The 22,048-nt window shown below is 40.5% G+C and overlaps 1 protein-coding gene across 6 annotated transcripts in view; it reads left to right on the top strand.

Moving 5' to 3' along the window:
- Positions 1–22,048, top strand: part of SLC4A7 (solute carrier family 4 member 7) — a 119,253-nt gene that overhangs the window by 21,168 nt on the left and 76,037 nt on the right. For 4 of the 6 annotated variants that reach the window (XM_055557984.1, XM_055557981.1, XM_055557986.1 and 1 more), the window contains exons 1-2: positions 15,287–15,373; positions 20,813–20,894. In XM_055557984.1, the coding sequence (XP_055413959.1) occupies positions 15,302–15,373; positions 20,813–20,894 (154 nt within the window). In that variant the 5' untranslated portion in view covers positions 15,287–15,301. Of the gene's footprint in view, positions 1–10,654; positions 10,767–15,286; positions 15,374–20,812; positions 20,895–22,048 lie in introns of those variants that run through there. The other 2 variants (XM_055557983.1, XM_055557982.1) reach the window with 2 other exon arrangements.

The raw sequence follows: 22,048 nt of genomic DNA, 5'->3' as shown, positions 1-22,048 counted from the left end.
ATCTTCAGCTAAAATAAACTAGTTGACAAATTGTATTATATTTGTATAGGTATAGTTTTCAATAAAATTTATGCTAATACAATTTGTAGAGATCGTTTCCTGGTTTAGGTCATTAATAAGAAACTGTTTCTCAATTTAGTATGTAATATTTAGTTACAATTTAATATGTAAATTAATCTACTTAATGAATTTTTATGTGGTGTTTAATTAATTAAACATGTTTTGCTTTCTGTGGCCTACCTTATTTCTTCCATCTCTATATTTGGGTTACTGTCTATTTTCCAGATGAAATAACCATTCCTACATCCACTTTCCATCTTCCAAAACTTTTATGAAATCTCTCATTTGGTGCAGTTTCTTCTATGGTCTTTATCCTTCGGTTTATCCTTTTAAAAATCAGATTGCTGTGCATGTTAGTTATATGGAAGAAGAGATAATCCAAACCCAAATCTTTGATTTCTTATGTTATCTTGATGACCTCCAACTTGTTTTCCTTTACTCCTTTGCCTTCTGTAAGCATAGAATGAGTTACTACTGTAAGGAGGTTTTGTTTTTACTCCATAAAACGTTTCTCTTACTAGAGAACAAATATGGACAATATTGGGAGAATACGAAACAAAATGCCCGACCATGGGTTTGTTTGAAGGAATTACTAAAAATGATTAAAGTTGGATTATATTTTATTGAGCATGAGTATGACTGGTGAATTAATTTTCATTCAGATTTGGGTATTTTGAAAGGTAAACATTATCTTGACTCTTTAAAAAGAACTAATACCAAGGAGTACCCACCAGGCCTCTTCATGAAATTCTCCAGGCAGGAATACTGGAGTTGGTCACCATTCCCTTCTCCAGGGCGGATCTTCCCAACCCAGGGATTGAACTAGGGTCTCTTGTGTTGCAGGCAGATTCTTTACCATCTGAGCCACCAGGGAGGCCCCTGATACCAACGAGTAAATGGCAAGAGCCATTTGTTGTAATTGGTAAAGACCTGTCAGTTTACCTGCATAACAAACATTTGGCAGTGTTTTAATTTTAAAATCTTAAATTACTGCTGTTTTGTGAATGATGGCTTTTATCCTAGTAAGTAAAAACAAGTAGGAGGAATTGTGTGTGTTCCAGGCAGGGTTCTTTTGGTTGCCTGGTGTCAGAGATATATCTAAACTGGTGGTCTTTACAAGTTTAATTAAGTCTTAGGTACTTATTCTGAGTTTGTAGAGTTTTTCCTGGGATCCGGGAAGAAGCTGAAGAAGAGCTTCAGAGAGAGGACAGAAAACAACTGCCTCTCGTCTTTATTTTTCATTCTCTGATATATGGCTTCTTTGTCAGGTACCACTTGACACCACTTATTATTTCTGCTTCTACTTCAACTGCCCTCCTTTTATTTTTCTGTCAGACTGACTGTCTAGTTCGCATCCTTCCAAGCAGGGTAGGACTATGAATTTTAATTTAGCATATTAACCAAAAAACTGTATTGTGAAATACAAACAGGAGAAGTGACAATGATTTTTCCAGTGTATTTAGTCAGAATGGATGAGTCAGGGCGGAGGTGCTCTGCATTTAAAAAACCTGAAGATTCATTCTGCAAGGTTTCAAAATTATGCTTATAAAAACATGTCCATCCTGCATTTAGCTGAAAATGTTATATTGAAATTACAGTAGGAATATTTTTTAGAATAAAATGATCCACATGACATCATTGGCTTGTCTGTAAACTGAGAACAGGTAGCTTTCAGTAAAACTCTAAATTCAAGTTTGAGATGCATTTCTTCCTGTACAGTTCATTGCTAAATGCAATTTTTATAAATGGATGAGCCTTTGGATTATGTCTGAGTTCATGGTGATTTACGAGGAAGAATCTGGTAATTTTTTTTTTTTTTTCTTCACAGCGTCTTGAAGTGCTGGAAGTGAGTAGCAATTCCCGGTTATTTCTAAAGCAGTGGTTCTCACTGGGGCTGCGTGTTGGGTGTGTGTTCACTTTTTGAGGGGCTTTTGGCAATTCCTGGGTGTATTATGTTTGTCATAGCTGTGGGGCGTAGGGCTTGTGTGTGCAGCTGGTGCGGAGAAGGTAGAGGCCAGATATGCTGCTGACCATCCTGCAACTCACAGACTGCCCACAGCAGAGGAGTGTCCGTCCCCAGACCCCGCAGGCCTGACCACAGAATCAAGGAGCAGAGAGCAAAAGGTCCCGAGATTCGAAAGAGAAGACAGAGATTTTGGAGTGAGAGAAATTACCCTTCACTGGTTTTGAGTGTCTTAGACGCAGGGAGAGAAGAGTTCACTTCTGCTGAAAGCATGAGTTTAAATATATCTGAATTTACTATTTTAAGCCATATTTTGACATCGGTAATTGTATAGTTAAACCAATTTTAGTTTTATTTAAATTCTTACCAGTCAGATTATTTTTTTAATTTCTTAGATTAATACTCCTAGCTAATGGTCGCCCAAGATGAGACCTACAAGAATGAATAATAATTAATATTTAGGAACATTCTAAGCTAGTGTTTTTTCCATGTAAAGGTATATTGAACTATATTTTTTTTGTTCCTAGCATTTAAATGTGGATTATTATTAACAAAAATAGAGATACACTTGTCAGGTACACTTGCCATTTTCTGTCATGACGTATTTGTTTCTGATAAGTTTTTGATAAAACAATTTTTATCCTGTGTTGTTTTTTCTGTGAATTAGATTTGTCAACTATTTAATTCTCGTGAAATTACAGGTATACTTCAAAATATGTTTAAAAATAAAATTCAAAAATGCTGTGTGTATTTGTAGGAATGTTAAAAACATACCTAATTCTACTTCCTGTAACACATGGACTATTCAGTGGTGGGTATAAATGCCCTCATGCAAAGTACAACTCTACTGAATCCTAATATAGAAACAGATTATTTATTCAGTGTTTTTTTTTTTTTTTGCCTTCTCAGTATTTACATTTTTTTTGGAATGAAGTTAAATGTCCAAGTTTTTTTTTAAAAAATAGCTGTGTGGGAAGTTTTTCAGACTCTGCTCTTTGCTTTTCATCATGAACACGTGGTGAGAGAAATACGCCGCATGGCTAATGACGGCCACCAGGGGGCGAGCGCGCACCGCACTGGTGAAGGCTAGCGGTGGGTGGCGGGAGCCCCGCTGGCCTGAGCGTGTGAGCGCCCCAGCGATGGTAGCAGCGGTGAGGAGTGTGGACTGGCAGCGCTCCTCTTGGAAACACAGTTTAAAATTAGACCGGTTTCCGTTTGTCTTAAAGGAACTTTTCTTCTTTTCTTGGCTGTTTGCTTCAAATGTATCTATGGAAACCAAATTAAAATGGTATCTGCATATATTTATTATAATATTGATACTGATTTCATTGTGTTAAAGTTCTTGTTTTTTATGGTAGTTATTAGCTATTACTGAATTTCTAATACATCAAAAATATTCAAAACTAATTCAGTGAATGTGTCTGTGATTGAATGCCATTACCTTTCACTTAAAATTCCCTAAATAAAGGATACGAGCAAATAAAATTACATATGGGGTAACTTAGGGGAAAGTATGTGGCCTGGTGGAAAGAGCCCAGGTATGAAGTCAGACAGCCCTGGGGTGGAAAATGATCAGCTCGCTTACCTTACAGAGTTTCTTACGATGAGAATTAAAAATAAGGTTTGTAAGTGGCCTCCTGAAAAGTGCATGTCCCTGTAGGGGAGGCATCGTGGTTTTAAATTCTAGCTTATCCACATACCAGCTGTAGGACCTTCAGAGAACTACTTTCTTTTAGAGTCTAAGTTTCTTTTATATATTAGGATAGTAATAACTTATCCTAGAACTGTTTTATCTTCTGTAAAACGTAAAAATGTGATCGTAGTAAGCATGTAACACCATAACTCGCTTGTTTCTTAAAAATATTCCTGATGTCTCCTGAGTGGGACTGTGTGGTTCCATCTTGTTCTTTATATCTTTGTCATGTTACAAGGTAAATTCCCCTGTTTATTTACTTTCAGGTCATTTCCTGTTTTTTGCCAGTTCAATGAGTAAACATACTTGGCCTTATCTTTATATTTTGGTATTTTCATTCTGTGGAGTAGATAGCCAAAAGTGACATTGCCCCATAAAGGGTGTCCTCAGAATTGTAAGTTAATTCTTGTTGGCTTCCTCTTCAGAAAGTTCTGAGCAATTTACACCTTCCCACTAAAAGCATGAGCCTGTCTCTGTGTCTTGCTGCCTCTGCCAGCTTCAGACATTAATTAGACTTTTTTCCCCACTAATCTAATGGTTGAACCACTAGTAAGAGTATTCGTTTTAATATGTGGGTATTTATTGGCCATTTGTATTTTCTCCAAAGGGAATTACTTGATTCACATTCTTTGTCCATTTTTATATTCCTTTATTTCCCTTAAGAAGTTTCTTGTATTAGAAATACTCAATGCCATGTCTGTTACACTACATGTATTTCCTCATGTTCTATCTTGTCTCCTTATTGTCTGCTTTAGACAAGTGTTGGATTTTTTTTAATAGATTAAAAAATACCTGTATCAGTCTTTTTCTTCATGGCTTCTAGTTTTTTCATCTTGCTAAAGAATATGTCCCCACTCCAGTAATATAAAACACTATTGTTAATTTTAAATACTTATTCTTCAAATTGTCTTTAATCCATTGTAATTTATTTTTACCTGCCATTGACATAGACAGCTTCATCAAATTAGAGAACCAGACAGTCCTTCCTGCATTATGTATTAATCTGTTACTTCATTCTGTTTTGTCTGGCAAGTATTTACTCTATGGAATTGTTTCTGTTCTTGTACCGTACTGTTTAGCTTACCATAGTTTCACTGTATACTGGAATATTTATTAGACAAAGTGCGCCCACCTTTTTTCCCCTTGATTTTATTGGAAATTCTAGTTTTTATGGAAACTTCAGAATCATTTAGTTCAGTTAAAAAGATAAACATAACCCTTTGGGAATCTGATTCGCTTTATAATTTATATATTCATATAGAAAGCTTTATTATTATTTTCCTTGGTATATTTATTTAAAGCCTGCCCACCCAGGAGAATAGAGTGTCAGATTCTATGTCAGTGTCTTTCAGTAAAATTTTATAGTTTTTTAGATTAAATGTATTCCTATGTAGTTTATCATTTTGTCCTTATATAGGGTCTTTTTCTACCTCTCTCTCGTTATTTATTGGTAGTTTAGAGAAAAGCTGTTGGTGTTTATTTATCTTGTAACTGGCTGGCTGTCAAATGAATCTTTTAATTTGTGCTAATTGGTGGAATCTATTGTATTTTAGGTACACAGTGATACCATCTGCAAATAAATATTTATTTGGGGTTTTTAAAATTTGATTTCTTTGTTGCATTAGCTACAGCATACAAATTAATGGATTATCCTAGAGGTAGTAGAGACTTAAGACTCATGTAAAGAGTGAACTCGTTAGTATTTTGAACTTTAATATGTTTGCTTTTGGTGTCTGGTCAATAATATCATCATTTTTAGTCAGGTTCTTTTTATTCCTCTTTTTTATGTTTTAAATGATGAAATTGTCATAATGGATTTACAGGAGATTTAGAAAACAGAACAAAATTATGTATTTCCATTATACATTACAATTATTTTTTTAAATACATAAATTACGATTTTTAATTAGAGTTTCAATATCAAACTCTCAAAAATTAATAGAGTGAATAGACAGAAAAGTAGAAGGATACAGTAGACCTGAAAAGCACTATGAAGCAATTTACCATAATTAAGATTTATACAATTTTCACACAACAGCAGGCTGCAAATTCTGTTTTAGTTCCCATAGACTATAAACCAGGAGACACTGGACCACATCCAGGAATGTAAAACAAAGAGCAAAAGTTTTATGGTCTAAAGGTACTGAAATCGTAGAGAATCTATTCTCTTATTATGTTAAAAATCAATATCAAAAGATGCTTGAAAATAACCCACGTATTTTCAAGTGCCATGTGACGTTTACCAGAGATCTTTGAGTTAGCCATTGAAAGCCTTTCACTAAAGAGACTGAAAAAGCACAGAGCGTGATTACAGAGAAGACAGCATTTAAATTAATCAGAAATTAGTATCAAAGATACTTTAAAACCCACATGTAGGCAGAGTCTTCTTATTCTCGTTATACCTAAGTCATGAAGAGATGGACTTGAGTTGAATGTTTGAAAGCGTATTTTGAGTAATGGATCCTTTTCTGATGGTTCAGCCATTAATCTTGATTCTGAATGAGATAGTATTTAAGTAATGCTAATACTCTCAATTGTGATGGACAGGGAGGCCTGGTGTGCTGCAGTTGACGGGGTTGCAAAGAGTCAGACACGACTGAGAGACTGAACTGAACTGAACTGAATACTCCCAATTATTGAGATTATTGTTATTTTCAGTTAGGACTTTAATATAATGAATTTTGAGGGGATACAGTTCAGTCCATTATTAAAAGACAAGGAATGTAGAACAAACAAAAATAGAAATAAGAGTCTGAGTGAGACAGTGTGTTCATATCTCCGACTTGGTAGTCTGTGTCTTCCTCCTCCATGGTTAATACTGAAAAGGTCTTATGCCAGTGTCTATCCTCTCTCTTCCTCCACTTCATTCCATAACATTCATTTTTAAACCCACAGTTCCCTGAGATTCTACAGTTACTAATCTAAGATTCTTGTCACTCAGGGCCCATTCATTTTGTTTTTTGTGTGTGTTTTATTTCTTAGGGGCCATTCATTTTAAAGGCTCTTATCTCTTTTTTATTCTAGCAAATTCTCATAGTTTCATTTTTGATTATAATTTCCTTTAATCCGTTTTCTCTTTACCCTTTTTGGAACTCATATTATTTGGAAGTTGAACCTTCTGAATTGATTGTTTATCTCTCATCTTTAATGTTTTCCAGCTCTTCTTTTTGTTACACCATTTGAGATATTTCATCTTCTAAGCCTTTTATACATTGAAAGTCTTTAATTTTCAAGAGTTTTTTCTTGTTCTGTTTCTTGGTACTAATGTAGTTGTTTATATTAGTTTTCCTTTAACTGAAGTAAAACATAAACATGAACAAATGGTAAGTGTGACCAGTTATCGGGCAGTAGGCGGATGCCTGTAGCTCTCACGTTAGGAAAGAAATAGTAGGACGTTACTAGCACTCCAGCCACTCTCTCCTCCCTCCTGCTTCAAGATAACTCTGTCCTGGCTGGAAACACAGGGACAGTTGTGCATGTTGGGCGTTTTTCTCTCAGACTGTGTTTGTGAGATGTACCCATGTTCTTGCCTGTAGCAGTGCTCTGTTGATGTGGTATGTGTTGGCGTGGACTTTCACAATGGTGGTGGTGGTTTAGTTGCTAAGTTGTGTCCCACTCCACGGACTGTCGCCTGCCAGGCTCCTGTGTCCATGGGGTTTCCCAGGCAAGAATACTGGAGTAGGTTGCCATTTCCTTCTCCAGGGGATCTTCCTGATCCAAGGATCGAACCCAGGTCTCCTGCACTGCAGGCACATTCTTTACTGCTGAGCCACCAGGGAAACCCTGCAGGTAATTTACTTGTAAACTGAGCCCATGAAGCAAGAGTGATGGACAGGGAATGAAAGAGGTGCATCAGTTAGAGATGGGCTGTTACAATGGGGGGCTGGCGCTCAGCCCTGCAGGCCCTCCGAGGAGCCTTGTGGACTGCCTGCCTGTCAGAGCTGCCTGCCCGAGGGATGGGGAGGGATGCAGAGCATTTACCACTTCCCAGCACTCTTGCCTGGAAAATCCCGTGGACGGAGGAGCCTGGTAGGCTGCAGTCCATGGGGTCGCCAAGAATCGGACACGACTGAGCGACTTCACTTTCACGTTTCCCTTTCATGCATTGGAGAAGGAAATGGCCACCCACTCCAGTGTTCTTGCCTGGAGAATCCCAGGGACAGGGGAGCCTGGTGGGCTGCCGTCTCTGGGGTCACACAGAGTTGGACGTGACTGAAGCGACTTAGCAGCAGCAGCAGGCCTCACTGGTTAGGGGTGGCCACCAGGGCATTACCTCCATGTACTTTTGGGTAGTGCATGCATACATGCCTTTGAATGCTTTTTAACATGGGTTTTAAAATTTTAGAATTAACTACAGGACACATCTTAGAAGGCTTCATTATAAATATAGAATAGAATGTAAGTGTTATCAGTCTTGATATAAAAACAAATTTAATTGAAATCAGGATGTGGAAGGAAGAATGTAAGTGAAAAAGCTATATATGGGTGAAAAAAAATCTTCTTTTTGTAGGATAAAAAAGATACTGTCTCAAATGGTACGTTATTTAAAATTACGATGGCAACTCTAGCTACTAGGTATAGTTACAAGGCAGAAACAGAAAGTAGTAGATGTCTGGTGAGTGTAAGTGGGTTGCGAGGAATGCTTGTTCGGGAACAATTCAGTAAGACTTGAATTTTCTACCATATACTGGTTAATTTAATAAATTATATTAAAATTTTAGTTTCTGTATACTGATAAAGAAGAATCTTTAGGATTTGTAAGTGGAAAAAAAGCAAGTTATACAACAGTGAGTTGTATGTAGCTCCAGTTTTGGTGAGTACTGTGCGCGCGCACGCGCACACACACACACACACACACACACACACGCTGCTAAGTCGCTTTAGTTGTGTCTGACTCTTTGCAACCCTATGGACTGTCACCTGCCAGCCTCCTCTGTCTGTGGAATTCTCCAGGCAAGAATATAGGAGTGTGTTGCCATTTCCTCTTCCAGGGATCTTCCTGACCCAGGGATTGAACCCATGTCTCCTGTGGCTCCTGCATTGCAGATGGTTTCTTTACCACTGAGCCACTGGGGAGGTCTGCATATGTGTACACACACACACACACATATATGCATGTATACTTGTATTTGTGTGATAAAGATGGAGGTTTGAAAAGGTTGAAAATGGGGCAGAGGGACGAAGGGAATAAGTGAGACTGTTTTGATTCGTGCAGATATATTTATTGCCAAGTGAAGTAAGCCAGACACAGAATGACATAGCCTGTATGATTTCACTTATACTTGAAAATATAAATATATGAAAATATAAAACAGTCAAAACCATAGAAGCAGAGTAGAATGGTGGCTGCCAGGGCCCAGGAAAAAGTGACGATCAGGGATGCAGAGTATGTATAAGTGATATGTGCAGCGTAGTGCTTACAGCTAGCTCTCAGCACCGCGTTGTACACTCAGCATTTTTTAAGGGTAGATCTTACAGGTTAAGTGTTCTTACCACAGGCACACACAGCAGCACTTGCAAATAATAATGACAGTGCGGGGATGAGAGGAGGCTTTTAGGGGTGACAGATAATGGCTGTGGCCCTGATGCTGGTCTCACGAGTGTATGCTGTGCTGGGCTAAGTCGCTTCAGTCGTGTCTGACTCTTTGCGATCCTATGGGCGGTGGCCCAGCAGGCTCCGCTATTGCAGGGATTCTCCCAGCAGGAATTCTGGAGTGGGCTGGCATTCCCTCCTCTAGGGGCTCTTCCGACCCAGGGATCCCGCGTCTTTAAAAGTCTCCTGCATTGGCAGGCAGACCACCTGGCGTCTCCTGGGAAGCCCTTCATGAGTGCGCACTTATTCCCAAACCCATTGACTTGTATTTATTAAATATGTTAAGCTTTTCATGTGTCAGTCATACCTCAATAGATTGGTTTAAAAGGACTATTAAGTATTCCTATAAGATAAAACTGAAAAATCTTTAATGGACTAGCCTGATTAAAATTTCCGAGTTTATATGTTCAATTTGTATCTTTATTTTGTCAAGAAAGTAGTAAACTAAAACTTACTTTACTTTTCTCTTTAACCTGTAAAACCTGATTTAAAACTTTTCATTTGAATATTGGTTTAGTAGTGCCCAGGATAGCATCATAACAGGTAACATATTACAGAAATGGATCTTCTGTATTTTGAGGAAGAATAACATTTTGTTCTGCAATTTGGGAAGTTAAAAATATATGTGCACCTAATTCCTCCTTTTCTCCTGAGGCCTCTTAAGCTGCTTATTTCTCTCCCTCCCCTTCTTATACCCGTGTCCCTGAGCTGAGGGCTCCTGTCACCCAGCGCAGTGAGACACGCACCACACCAGAAGATGAAGTGCTTAGATCCTAGAGGGAGCACTTTTTGTGGGTGGGAAGAGAGCTTGAGTCTGAAGGTCCGAGGGGTGCTGCTTTTAGCTGTTATCCTTATGAATATTTAATTTGGGGGTAACATGATAATTAAAGCCACAATAAGATTTATTATTCCTGTTATTAATATATGATTACAATAAGTTGGTATAAATACAGTAATGGTGAAGAGGCAAAACTCTCTTCAGGTGAAAACATATTTGGATCTTTCCTGAAAATTAGATGAAATTAAGAGTTAGATTTAACTATGTTGTTGAAAATTAATTCTCTAATACACGCATGAACACGCATACCCCCATTCCATATAGCGTCAGCGTATGCTCTCTTTTTAACTAATGTAGAAAGGTTGATGTTGAAAGCTGGTTGCTGCATTCCTCTTTCGGTATTTTCAGTTATAGCTGCGTGTGTTTATTACCTGGCAGATCTCTTCTGCTCTGACCCTGTGTGAGCTGCAGTCATTAGCAGGAAGATTAGGTGACTTAGAGGACGGTGATTGGCTGCAGCATGAAAGCAACTTAGAGAGTTGATTTGTACAAAGCACAGTGACCTAAATCAGGTACGTCCTCACCGCCCCGGGCTCAGCGAGGGACTTGCTGTAGTACGTTATCAGAAACGAGGTGTTTACCTACCACTATGGAAAGATTTCGCCTGAAGAAGTTACTTGTATGTACCTACTTATGATCTTGTGTTTTACTTACAAACCAGTTTGAATCTTTCAGAGTGTAATAGTGAAGCTAGAAGAAATGTCAGGCTTATCAGCACTGGCTTAGAATAGTGATCATCATCCTCTGTGTCTTTGGCTGTGCAAGTCATCTGCTGAAAAGTAAATCCTTGCAGTGTTGTAGCATTTTTATTAATTATTCTGTAAAATATATATTTTTGATTAGTTGGTATTACTTGAATGAGGCTTTAACGGTTGTATATGGCTAAGGTATTAGGAAAGAAATTACTTTGTCTTAATGGTTAAATATGTTGTGAAGCTAAGCTGAAGTCTTTGATAATTCTGAAATTGCCCTCCATGGTTAATAATCACACTTTATGGGCAGGTGTTGCCTTTTGGGCTCTAGCCATCTGTCTCACAGTAATTCACTTTGTGATGGGGATCGTCTCATGCTGTTGTAATAGTGGGTTTTGTAACCCTCAGGCATCAAAAGAGGAAATAGGCCGAGTCTACAACTGTATTGTTAAATAACCTTTTAGCATTCCCTTTCCTCAATTTTATGCCTTTGACATTTTGTTAAAAATCTCATTTTTGATCATTTGACCAAAACAGTACAAATTGTGGATTTTGCCTGAGTAACTATGAGAGGTAATAGTAAGACGTGTTTGATACAATGCTTAGTTTTGTTTGATGTTGCTGGGCGTTCCTACTTGTAAATTGACATTTGATTTTATAATGGGTTAATGCTGGGCTTTTTTGTTTGTAAACTGATTGATTAAATTCCACACTATTGAGTGCCTTTCTTCTATGTTTGACCGTTAATTGTGCTCACAAGGAGGTGTATCCCATGTAAATTTTTCAGCCCAGTGTCTTGTCCTTTGGAACACACACAGCAGTCAATGCATTTAACCAAGGGCAGGCCCTGCTTGGTGCTGAGCTGTCAGCGGTGAGTGGAACAAACTGGATTCCCTTCTGCTTGGAGCTGATTGTTCAGACTGGAAAAGTTAGGCAACTAGTTACATGAACATGTCATTACATGTTTTCATAAATACTGTAAAGGAGCACTGTGAGTTCTCGGCCTGTGTAATAGTGACCTCGTGCTGCTGTCTCCTAGCTAAAGAACCACAAGTCCCTTAAGCTTTGTGTGTGTGTAAAACGAGAAGATTGAACTGGAAAAGTACACCCCATCCATACCTGTGTAAGGCCTGGAATGGAGAAGATAATTCACTCACCCCCTGATGTCTTATCATGGGGAGCCCCCCCCCGTAAATTAATTGATAAGCTGGCAATTTGATTATATTACAGTTTTTGATTCACTGATGTAGCCCCAGTATCTGGAATGATGCTTGGGCACATAGTGTCCACTCAGTATGCATTTTTTGAATAAATGGATGAATCCAGGCTCCTAGTCATTATTTAAGGAAATGAGACCTCTCTCCTATGTTTTCTATCAGATGCATGGGTTCAGAGTTAATAACGAGGCAAAGGGTAGGCAAATAGACCATATTTGTGAGGGGTTCCTGGCTCTTTCCTGTTGATTTCTCAGTGAAAAAAATCCAGTGAAATTCTAAAAATGCCTGCCTAACGATAACCCCTGGCTGACCAAAACTGGGTGATGTTGACAGAGTACCTGCTGCACCTGCTGCTGCCCCATTCTGCTGGGCCGTTGCATGCGTATTCTCCTTCCTGCTTGTTTTCTGTACATCTTAATTATTGATGGAGTTGACGTAGTTTTTTTAAAAGCCCATTTCAGAATTAGATTTTATTATTCTCATTTCTGGGAGAAGGCAATGGCACCCCACTCCAGTACTCTTGCCTGGAAAATCCCATGGACGGAGGAGCCTGGTAGGCTGCAGTCCATGGGGTCGCTAAGAGTCGGACACGACTGAGCGACTTCACTTTCACTTTTCACTTTCATGCATTGGAGAAGGAAATGGCAACCCACTCCAGTGTTCTTGCCTGGAGAATCCCAGGGATGGGGGAGCCTGGTGGGCTGCCGTCTCTGGGGTCGCACAGAGTCGGACACGACTGAAGTGACTTAGCATAGCATACCATAGCATTCTCATTTCTGTTAATTTATATATACTTAGTGGGCTCCCCAGGTGGCGCTAGTGGTAAAGAACCCGTCGGCCAATGCGGGAGACATCAGAGATGTGGGTTTAATCCCTGGGTTGGGAAGATCCCCTGGAGGAGGGCATGGCAACCCACTCCAGTCCTCTTGCCTGGAGAATCCCATGTACAGAGGAGCCTGGTGGGCTACAGTCCATGGGGTTGCAAAGAGTCAGACAGGACTGAGCGACTTAGCATGCATATGTGCTTGGTAGCCCAAAGTAAGTGGTTTCTGTGTGTTTTTGGTGTGTGTGCTGAAGTAGAACTGGAATGAGGATCTCCTCATAGCCACAGTGCCATAAGTATTTGTGATTTATAATTTCAGATAGACCCTGAGGAGGCTTTCCATCTGTCTGTGACTCTTGTGCTTTGTACTGAAGTTTCTGACAATGAAGTATCTACTAACAATCTCCTTTATTATTGGAGGCCGTCACTTGCCAACTTTTATGCCCCACACCTCTTTGAGTTCTCTTGCTCTTACATTCTTTGACCTCTTCACTTTTTTCCTTTGTAACTTTCCTTAAAGCTCAGATTGTCTTTAGTGTTAATCATGGTATGTGTTTGAAATAAAATTTTCTGAAGCTTTGTTCCAGTGTCGGAATCGACTCACTTCCTCCTCTGTCAGTTGACAAAGCATTTTTTTCAGGGCTTCAAAATTTTTTCTGTGGGAATCATGTGATTGCCTGAGGTTAAAATTTGCCATTTTAAATTACTTTAACTTTCCATATACCTTTTACTCCTCTTCCACTTATTTTAGAGTAATGCATTAATCAAAAATGCCAAGTGAATTCTTGAGAAACTATGAATATCATTATTTGGCTTTTTATTTTGTGAAATAGCAATCATTGATGATTTCCCCCCTTTAGATTAAGAAAGATTATTAGCTTACTCTTAAGGTTTTTGCCCATAAATTTAAAGTTTTTTAAATATTAAGTTCAACTCTTGGTGATGGATGGGAAGAGTTTGGGAATATTTGGAAGACACTTGAGTTTTGTAGGACAACATTACTATTTATATATACTTTGATAGATTGCCCTAGGAATCCTGGGAAAATGTTCTGACATACAAATCAGCCTTTAGAGCACTACTTAACAGATTTAGAGTTGCTTGTAATACAGAGTATATAGTAACTTCACTGTTTTCTTATGAATTGAAATGTATGTTTCCCTTTCTGAAGGATGAAAACAGTGTGAATGAAGTGAGAGTGGTCCCTATAAGGTCTCCTAAAGTGGTTGAGGGCAGGAAGCAGCCTCTGTCGCAGAACGATTGAAATATGCGAGGCTGAGGTCTGTAACAGAGAAGGCAGTGGCACCCCACTCCGGTACTCTTGCCTGGAAAATCCCATGGACGGAGGAGCCTTGTAGGCTGCAGTCCATGGGGTCATGAAGAGTTGGACACGACTGAGTGACTTCACTTTCACGCATTGGAGAAGGAAATGGCAACCCACTCCAGTGTTCTTGCCTGAAGAATCCCAGGGACGGGAGAGCCTGGTGGGCTGCCATCTATGGGGTCGCACAGAGCTGGACACGACTGAAGCGACTTAGCAGCAGCAGCAGAGGTCTGTAACGTGACCAGGGATGTGGTGGGCAGACTGGAAAACATGGATGGATGATTGGGCTCCACCTAAACCACTGGGTCAGCATCTCCAAGACTGGGCACAGGAAGCTGAATTTCAACAAGCCCTCTCGGTATGTCTGAGTTTATAAGATAGCATAAATTCTGAAAATTTCCTGACTAATACAGTTCTAGATCCTCGTGAGAGTTACTTGCCTTCTCTTGGCATTTCATCCTAGGTACTTAGGAATGTACTTTCTATGAATAATTCTCCTAGACAGCTGTAATACTATTTCAGGATACATGCCGAATCTTCACATCATAATAGATACTTGTTTCTGTAATTGTTAAGTCTTTGTAATTAATCTAGTTTTAAAGCCATGGGCCAGTGAGAGGGCGTGTTTGGTTTCCTCACTTTGATTCAGTGAAGTGCGGGCTCCTCTGCGGCTGTGCCCTTGTGCCTGGCACGCTCGCGTGGCGCCTCGCCTCACAGCTCCTTCCAGGGCAAGTGACGCGTGTAGATGAGGGCGAGGTACATACGTGACCTGGCTTTCAGAAGATTGCACGTTTCAGTCTGCCTCTGTATTCACGTGGCTAAAATAAATCAAAGCAATAAAAAAATGAAAACAAACCCCAGTAAGTTCAGAGTCCACTCTTCCTGCCAGAGGTAACCAGTTTTGCTGTTTGCTTGTCTGTCCTTTCAGCGGTCGTCGTGTATATTCAGACAGTCGTCTTCTGGGGACTTCCTGTACAGAACGTGTGGCAGCGTGCTGTACATGCAGTTCTCTGCCTTGTGTGTGTCACTTTTAATGGGTGGTAATTGTTTTTCATGTCAGTACAGAGTGTCTTCACTTTTTAGCAGCTTGGTATTCCGATGAGTGCGCTGCCATTCCTCTTTTCAGGGACCCTGGGGATGGTTTCCAGTGTTTTCCAGTTACAAGCTGTAGTAAGTGGTCTTGTACCTATGTCATTTCATATGCAGAGAATTTAAACTTTCTGTGTGATCTTATGTGGATAATTCTTAAAGCTGTTTTCTTCTATATTATAGAGTAGATATATTCTGAATAATTACCTTATTTTATAAATAAAAACTTGAAGCCATGGCAAAATAATTTTCTTAAGATTAGAGTCAGACAAGCTTGCATTGATACACTTATTAAGGGTTCCTTTTTTATTTTTCATTTATTTGAGCTTTCCCAGTGCCTTGGATTTGTTTCATTCTAGGCAGGCTTTATAAGGACTGGCTTGTGTGCCTTACTCGTCTGAGGTTAAGAATGAAAACATTTTGATGTCGAGGTGGCTCTTGGCTTTTGCTATTTTTAGTTTTCCACTATGTTCTTGAAGTTAAAAAATGAGGAAGAGTTCTTTTCCTAGATGCAGATTTAAAAGTAACTGACATGTTAAATTGAAACTTGAATTTATTCTTTTTAAAAATTACCAAAATTTCATGTTTATTGTAACGGAAAAGTAAACACTCCAGGACTGTCTGTTTCTGCTTCCCCAGCATCCGTGTGACAGTGTCAGGGGCTTGATGTTTAACCTTCCAAATATTTGCTATTTACATGCATTATTTGTATATATTTTTAAAAGGAGCAAAATAAAATTGTACTTCGTATGGTATAGTAACTTAATCCGTGTTTAGAAATATGGCTTAAAGCATTATCCTAAGATGGTAGAATTTAAAATGCAGTATATTTGTTTCAGAAATGCATTTCTACCGTGAAATATCAATGACTTCATTCTGAGGGATTTTAAGATATAGCCATGTGCACCCTGCATTTTTTAAGCAGTTTTATTGGTTTATTTATCTGGCTGCATCGGGTCTTGGTTGTGGCATGTGGGATCTTTGATCCTCACTGCAGCATGCGATATTTTCCTTGTGGCGTGTGAGCTCTAGTTCCCCAACCAGGGACAGAGCCAGGGCCCCCTGTACCGGGGCGCAGTCTTAGCCACTGGACCACCAGGAAGGTCCTTGGACCCTGCTTATTTTGTTGAATTACTTGTACTATGTTGAGATAGGCAGTGTGTGTGCCTACTTAATATTTGCCTTTATAACAAACTGCCTTTCTGACTTATGTTTCACAGTTGTTGGAAAGGAGATAATGTTTTTAAGGGAAGGGAGAAATACAGATACCTGCTCCCTGCTTTTTTTTTTTTGTTTTTTTTTAACAGTGTTAAGTGTTGTAATTTTTCCAGACCTCAAAAATTTTAACTTTATTTTACAAGTTACCTGTGAAAGCATTCTCATTGAAAACCCAAACATTAACAATAAAATAATATTCTCACTTGGCTTCCAGTTGCTTACTCAAGGCTTCACAGAGTCTAAGGAAAGCAAAGTGGGTGAGCTGTGAGAAGATGAGTTTTCAGACATTCTCTGTGTTACATGCCCCCTTTTTCACACGTGGCAGTATTTTTCCATGATAGATGTTTAGAGGTCAAAGAATATGCGTATTTTAAATAAATAAATGCTGTAAGCTTGCCCAACCTCAGCTGTTTCTGTGTTAGCTAATTATTTGTAGTATATCTAAACATGTCAATCCATCTTTGATAGAAATGAGAGGTTATTATTGTTGTTAGGGATGAGAGGAAAAGTGTATTGTTTTGCTTCCTTGGCAGTTGTTCTTGTGAAATGGAAGTTTGGAATGGGAGCAGTTAATCCCTTTTAGAATACACAGAGTGCTTGCTACCTCTTGGATCATACAACCCGTGTCTTTTGTTTAAGAATAGAGGTGGCTTCTTTTTTTTAATCTCCCTACATGCTTAGTGACTAAATTGCATGAACTCATTGAAGGGAACTTTAAGGTTTCATGAGTGTGATGTGCTTAATGGATGGATGATTTATTAGTTCTTTATTCTTGTATGTGTTTCCTGCTTTAGCCTCTGCTCATTTCTAGAGGAGTGTGGCCGCTCTAAGTTAGTTTAATCACAAATACAGTCTTCTTTCTTAGTTCTTTACATGAAAATGTATCATGGTCTACATGGCCTGCCACTCAATTCTTTACGTATAAAGCCTTAGCAAGTTATTTAACTTACGAGTGTCATGTATTGAATTGATCCCAGTCCTTAGAGTCATATACCTCTTGATATCCAGGTTTGTTTGATTCTGCAGTTTGGATATCTAGCCCCCCTCCAGAAATTAAGTTTGGATATTGAGATCTGCGTTTTCCTAATACACTGTGTCTGTTTCTGAGTTTTGAGTAGCAAATAGTGAGGGTTTGGATAGCAGCGAATTTATTTGAAAATTTAATCAAATTGATTCAGTTCCTGAGTTTTAAGATATGAGAATTAGGACACTGAGAGTTTAGATAGCCAGGAAATAGTTGTATATGAATTTACTTTGTATGCCCTGAAAAAAAAGCTATTCCCCAAAGTAAGATATTTTAAGGTCAAGAGTTGGAAGAGACCTTGAAAGATCATTTTATCCAAGCAAACTCCAGTTTTGGTCCTTTCTGAAACACTCTGATCCTTCCGGTGATGCTTGGACACGGAAAGTGATGAGAAGCTGACTGTGTGATGTGTCCTTCTGATCTGTTGTTCTAAGTGGAGAGGAGGCGCAGGGCAGCTGGAATAGCCACAAGGGCCATGGGGATGGTTGGGAGCTTGTCTTCCTGTGGAACTTGAAAAATATAATCTCATGGGTAAAGTAACTTTCTTCTGGGAAACTAATAGTAAGTGGAATACTAACAGGGTTGTAATTAATATTATTTTATTTTTATTAAATTCTCTTATATTCATGTGCCTCTCTTGCCTACAAAGTTATCATTTAAAGCTTAAGAACCTTTAGAGAGAACAGATTACTTATTTCCTTCTTGAAAGCTTTTTTACCAACCCTCCTGCTTTGGGAGGTATGTGCTGTACTTAATCACTCAGTCTGGTCGGACTCTGCGACCCCATGGGCTGTAGCCTGCCAGGCTCCTCTGTCCATGGGGATTCTCCAGGAAGAATACTGGGGTGGGTTGCCATGCTCTTCTCCAGGGGATCTCCCAGACCCAGAGATCGAACCCCAGTCTGCCGCATTGCAGGCAGATTCTTTACCATCTGAGCCACGGGAAAGCCCAAGAATACTAGGCTGGGTAGTCTATCCCCTCTCCAGCTGATCTTCCCCTCTCAGGAATTGAACTGGGGTCTCCTGCATCCCAGGCGGATTCTTTACCAGCCGAGCTACCAGGGAAGCCTGGGAGGAGTGTAGTGCTCTAATTTTGTCTGAACAGAAACATTGTCCATTTCCTGGTGCCCATCTTCCTCCTGCTCATTGCCCTCTTAATTGCACCCGGCTCCTTTCTGCTCCTTTCTGGCTTTTTGGCCCTTTTCTGGACATCCTTTTACTTCATTCGTCTCTTGCTTTGATCCTCTGACAGAGGCGCTGTGGGATGGGGTCTCTCCAGTGTGGGTCTGTGCTGAATGAGGTTCTGTTTTCTGGATTCCTGTGTACTACACACGTGCATTCTTGGTGAAGGGATCCAGGTCACGCTCGAAGTTCAGACAGGCTTTTATGACATCAGTCAGTTCTCCCTCAGAATCTTTGTCTGTCTTTTCAAAACTTGAGTGTCATCCTCTGTTGTGTATCCCAGACCCAGGTTTGTTGAGCACAGGAGGGTCCTTGTCCCCCGTCCCCCGCTCCTTGTACTCTGCTCTCCAGTCTCTGTTACCTAAGGTTAAGCAGATTTCCCTGAGGTGCTAGAAGTGACAGGTGGTGTCCCCCTTGTCGGCCTTGCCCACAAGTGGGGGTGCACTGTGACCCTCAGGAGCTGTGCGGGAGGTTTGGGGGGGCCGTGGAGTGGGGGTGCACTGTGGCCCTCAGGAGCTGTGCCGGGAGGTCGGGGGGGCTGTGGAGTGGGGGTGCACTGTGGGCCTCAGGAGCTGTGCTGTGAGGTCTGGGGGGCCGTGGAGTGGGGGTGCACTGTGAGCCTCAGGAGCTGTGCCGGGAGGTCTGGGGGGCCGTGGAGTGGGGGTGCACTGTGAGCCTCAGGAGCTGTGCCGGGAGGTCTGGGGGGCCGTGGAGTGGGGGTGCACTGTGGCCCTCAGGAGCTGTGCCGGGAGGTCTGGGGGGCCGTGGAGTGGGGGTGCACTGTGGCCCTCAGGAGCTGTGCTGGGAGGTCGGGGGCCGCAGAGCTCAGGTGTGGGGGTGCACTGTGGCCCTCAGGAGCTGTGCTGGGAGGTCGGGGGCCGCAGAGCTCAGGTGTGGGGGTGCACTGTGGCCCTCAGGAGCTGTGCTGGGAGGTCGGGGGCCGCAGAGCTCAGGTGTGGGGGTGCACTGTGGCCCTCAGGAGCTGTGCTGGGAGGTCGGGGGCCGCAGAGCTCAGGTGTGGGGGTGCACTGTGGCCCTCAGGAGCTGTGCTGGGAGGTCGGGGGCCGCAGAGCTCAGGTGTGGGGGTGCACTGTGGCCCTCAGGAGCTGTGCCGGGAGGTCTGGGGGGCCGTGGAGTGGGGGTGCACTGTGAGCCTCAGGAGCTGTGCCGGGAGGTCTGGGGGGCCGTGGAGTGGGGGTGCACTGTGGCCCTCAGGAGCTGTGCTGGGAGGTCTGGGGGCCGCAGAGCTCAGGTGTGGGGGGAAGGGGCTTCTGCCATCTGTCTCAGCCAGTGGCACAGAATCTTGTACATACTGAGTTCATGATAAGTAGTTTATGAGTAGTCTATCATGTTCCTTTGTAAGTTAGAAGTCGAGAAGCAATATTAAAGCTAAAATTTTGTTTTAAAAATACTCTGTGTAATGTATTACAGTAAATACGGTTAGTCTTTTTGTTGAGCAGAAACGTGGAACAAAACTGTTTAGAACTCAAAGGTGGACTGATGTTAGAGGTTAAATTTTGAGGTGACTTTTCTTTTGTAGACAAATAAAAAGTTCTTATAACTTTGGTTCTTGGTAATTTACGATTGAAAGTGAAACATGTTAAGTCTATGGACTTATTTTTGACCATTGTACATTTAACCATAATCCAGTATCCAATATCTAATATAGGTGAGTTAAGTGGGATTCTTTCTGTTTAGAATACCTAAAAGCAAAAAAAAAAAAGTGTTCTATATTGATATCTAAGGGTTTCCCTCAATCCCGATTCTCTGTAATTTCTGATTAACTTCTAATTTCTGAGAGTCGTTCCACTGAAGTGAATATGTATACCAGTTACTTAGTAATTTCCATGGAAGCCCAGAAAATCTTTGTCATTTCAGGTCTTTCCATTAGACTTTAGATGGTCTTCTGTGGATTAAAAAAAAAAAAAAAGCCTGTAAACATACTTTTAAAAGAATATAGTTAGCCATAGTATGAATTCAGTTCTTTGACAGGAATGTCCTCTGTTACGTATTTCTGGCCACCTCAAATAACACGCCTAGCAGTAGGCCCTCAGTGTACGTTGATTTCATGAATGAATGAGAATCATTTCTTTTTAGGGTCCTGATGAAGAAGCTGTTGTGGATCTTGGCAAAACCAGCTCAACTGTGAACACCAAGTTTGAAAAAGAAGAACTAGAGAGTAAGTTTGTTTAAAATAACTTTTGTTTAGCAGTATAAAGTACTAGTAAATGTTAGTGTCCTTTCAGTTTTACTTATTATTTGTTGAAACTGTTGTTGTTGTTATTGTAGAGCATTCATTTACAAGAGTGTTCAACACTTTTCTAAACATGGTTTAATTTTTCTAAACATAGTTTAAAGAATATATTGCAAAAACCTGTGCAACCAATACCCATATCTACAAAGAGAACATTCCTTGAAACATAAATATCAGATTGGTTTTCAAATTTTACTAATGGTCACCATTACTTACCTTGGAAATTGAATGCCACAATTATAAAATCAGTTAATTCTTTAATTTTTTTTTTCTGACAACCTGCTGCTGCTGCTAAGTCATTTCAATCGTGTCCGACTCTGTGCGACCCCATAGACGGCAGCCCACCAGGCTCCCCCGTCCCTGGGAGTCTCCAGGCAAGAACACTGGAGTGGGTTGCCATTTCCTTCTCCCATGCATGAAAGTGAAAAGTGAAAGTGAAGTCGCTCAGTCATGTCCGACTCTCAGCGACCCCATGGACTGCAGCCCATCAGGCTCCTCCATCCATGGGATTTTCCAGGCAAGAGTACTGGAGTGGGGTGCCATTGCCTTCTCCGTCTAACAACCTGGGTAACTTGAATTAAGAGCAAAATATAATGTGCCGGAATAATAAGCCACAGTTACCACTGGTGTCATCTAAAGATTCATTTTATAGGTCATTTAATCAGCCTTTTAAAATACTTATAAACACCTCAGCATAGAATTATGTAGCACATCATTTATTTGCCAGTCTGTTTTCCCTGAGCAGGAAGAAGTCCTGACAAATGGTTTTGTTTTTCTTTCTTTCTTTCCTTTTTTCTGAAATGATTTTAAAACTTACAGAAGACTTGCAAGGCTAGTACATGGTATCCCCTGTATATACAGCTTTTTCTAATGTTAACGTTTTATTTAAGCATAAGTTTATGAAAATGAAGAAATTTCCCCGTTTTTCATAACCTTGCCACTCTGGAAGAGTAATAGTTGCTAGTAGAACATCCCAGAATGTGGGTTGTGTAATGTCATATTGTGACGGGACGCTCTCATGGCGCAGATCATGGGTGTGTGGGCACGTGCCACGTGTGTGGGCACGTGCCACGTGTGAT

Source organism: Bubalus kerabau, chromosome 20, assembly GCF_029407905.1.
Source record: "Bubalus kerabau isolate K-KA32 ecotype Philippines breed swamp buffalo chromosome 20, PCC_UOA_SB_1v2, whole genome shotgun sequence".
NCBI classification, from domain to species: domain Eukaryota; kingdom Metazoa; phylum Chordata; class Mammalia; order Artiodactyla; family Bovidae; genus Bubalus; species Bubalus kerabau.
This window is presented reverse-complemented; position numbering and strand designations above follow the sequence as displayed.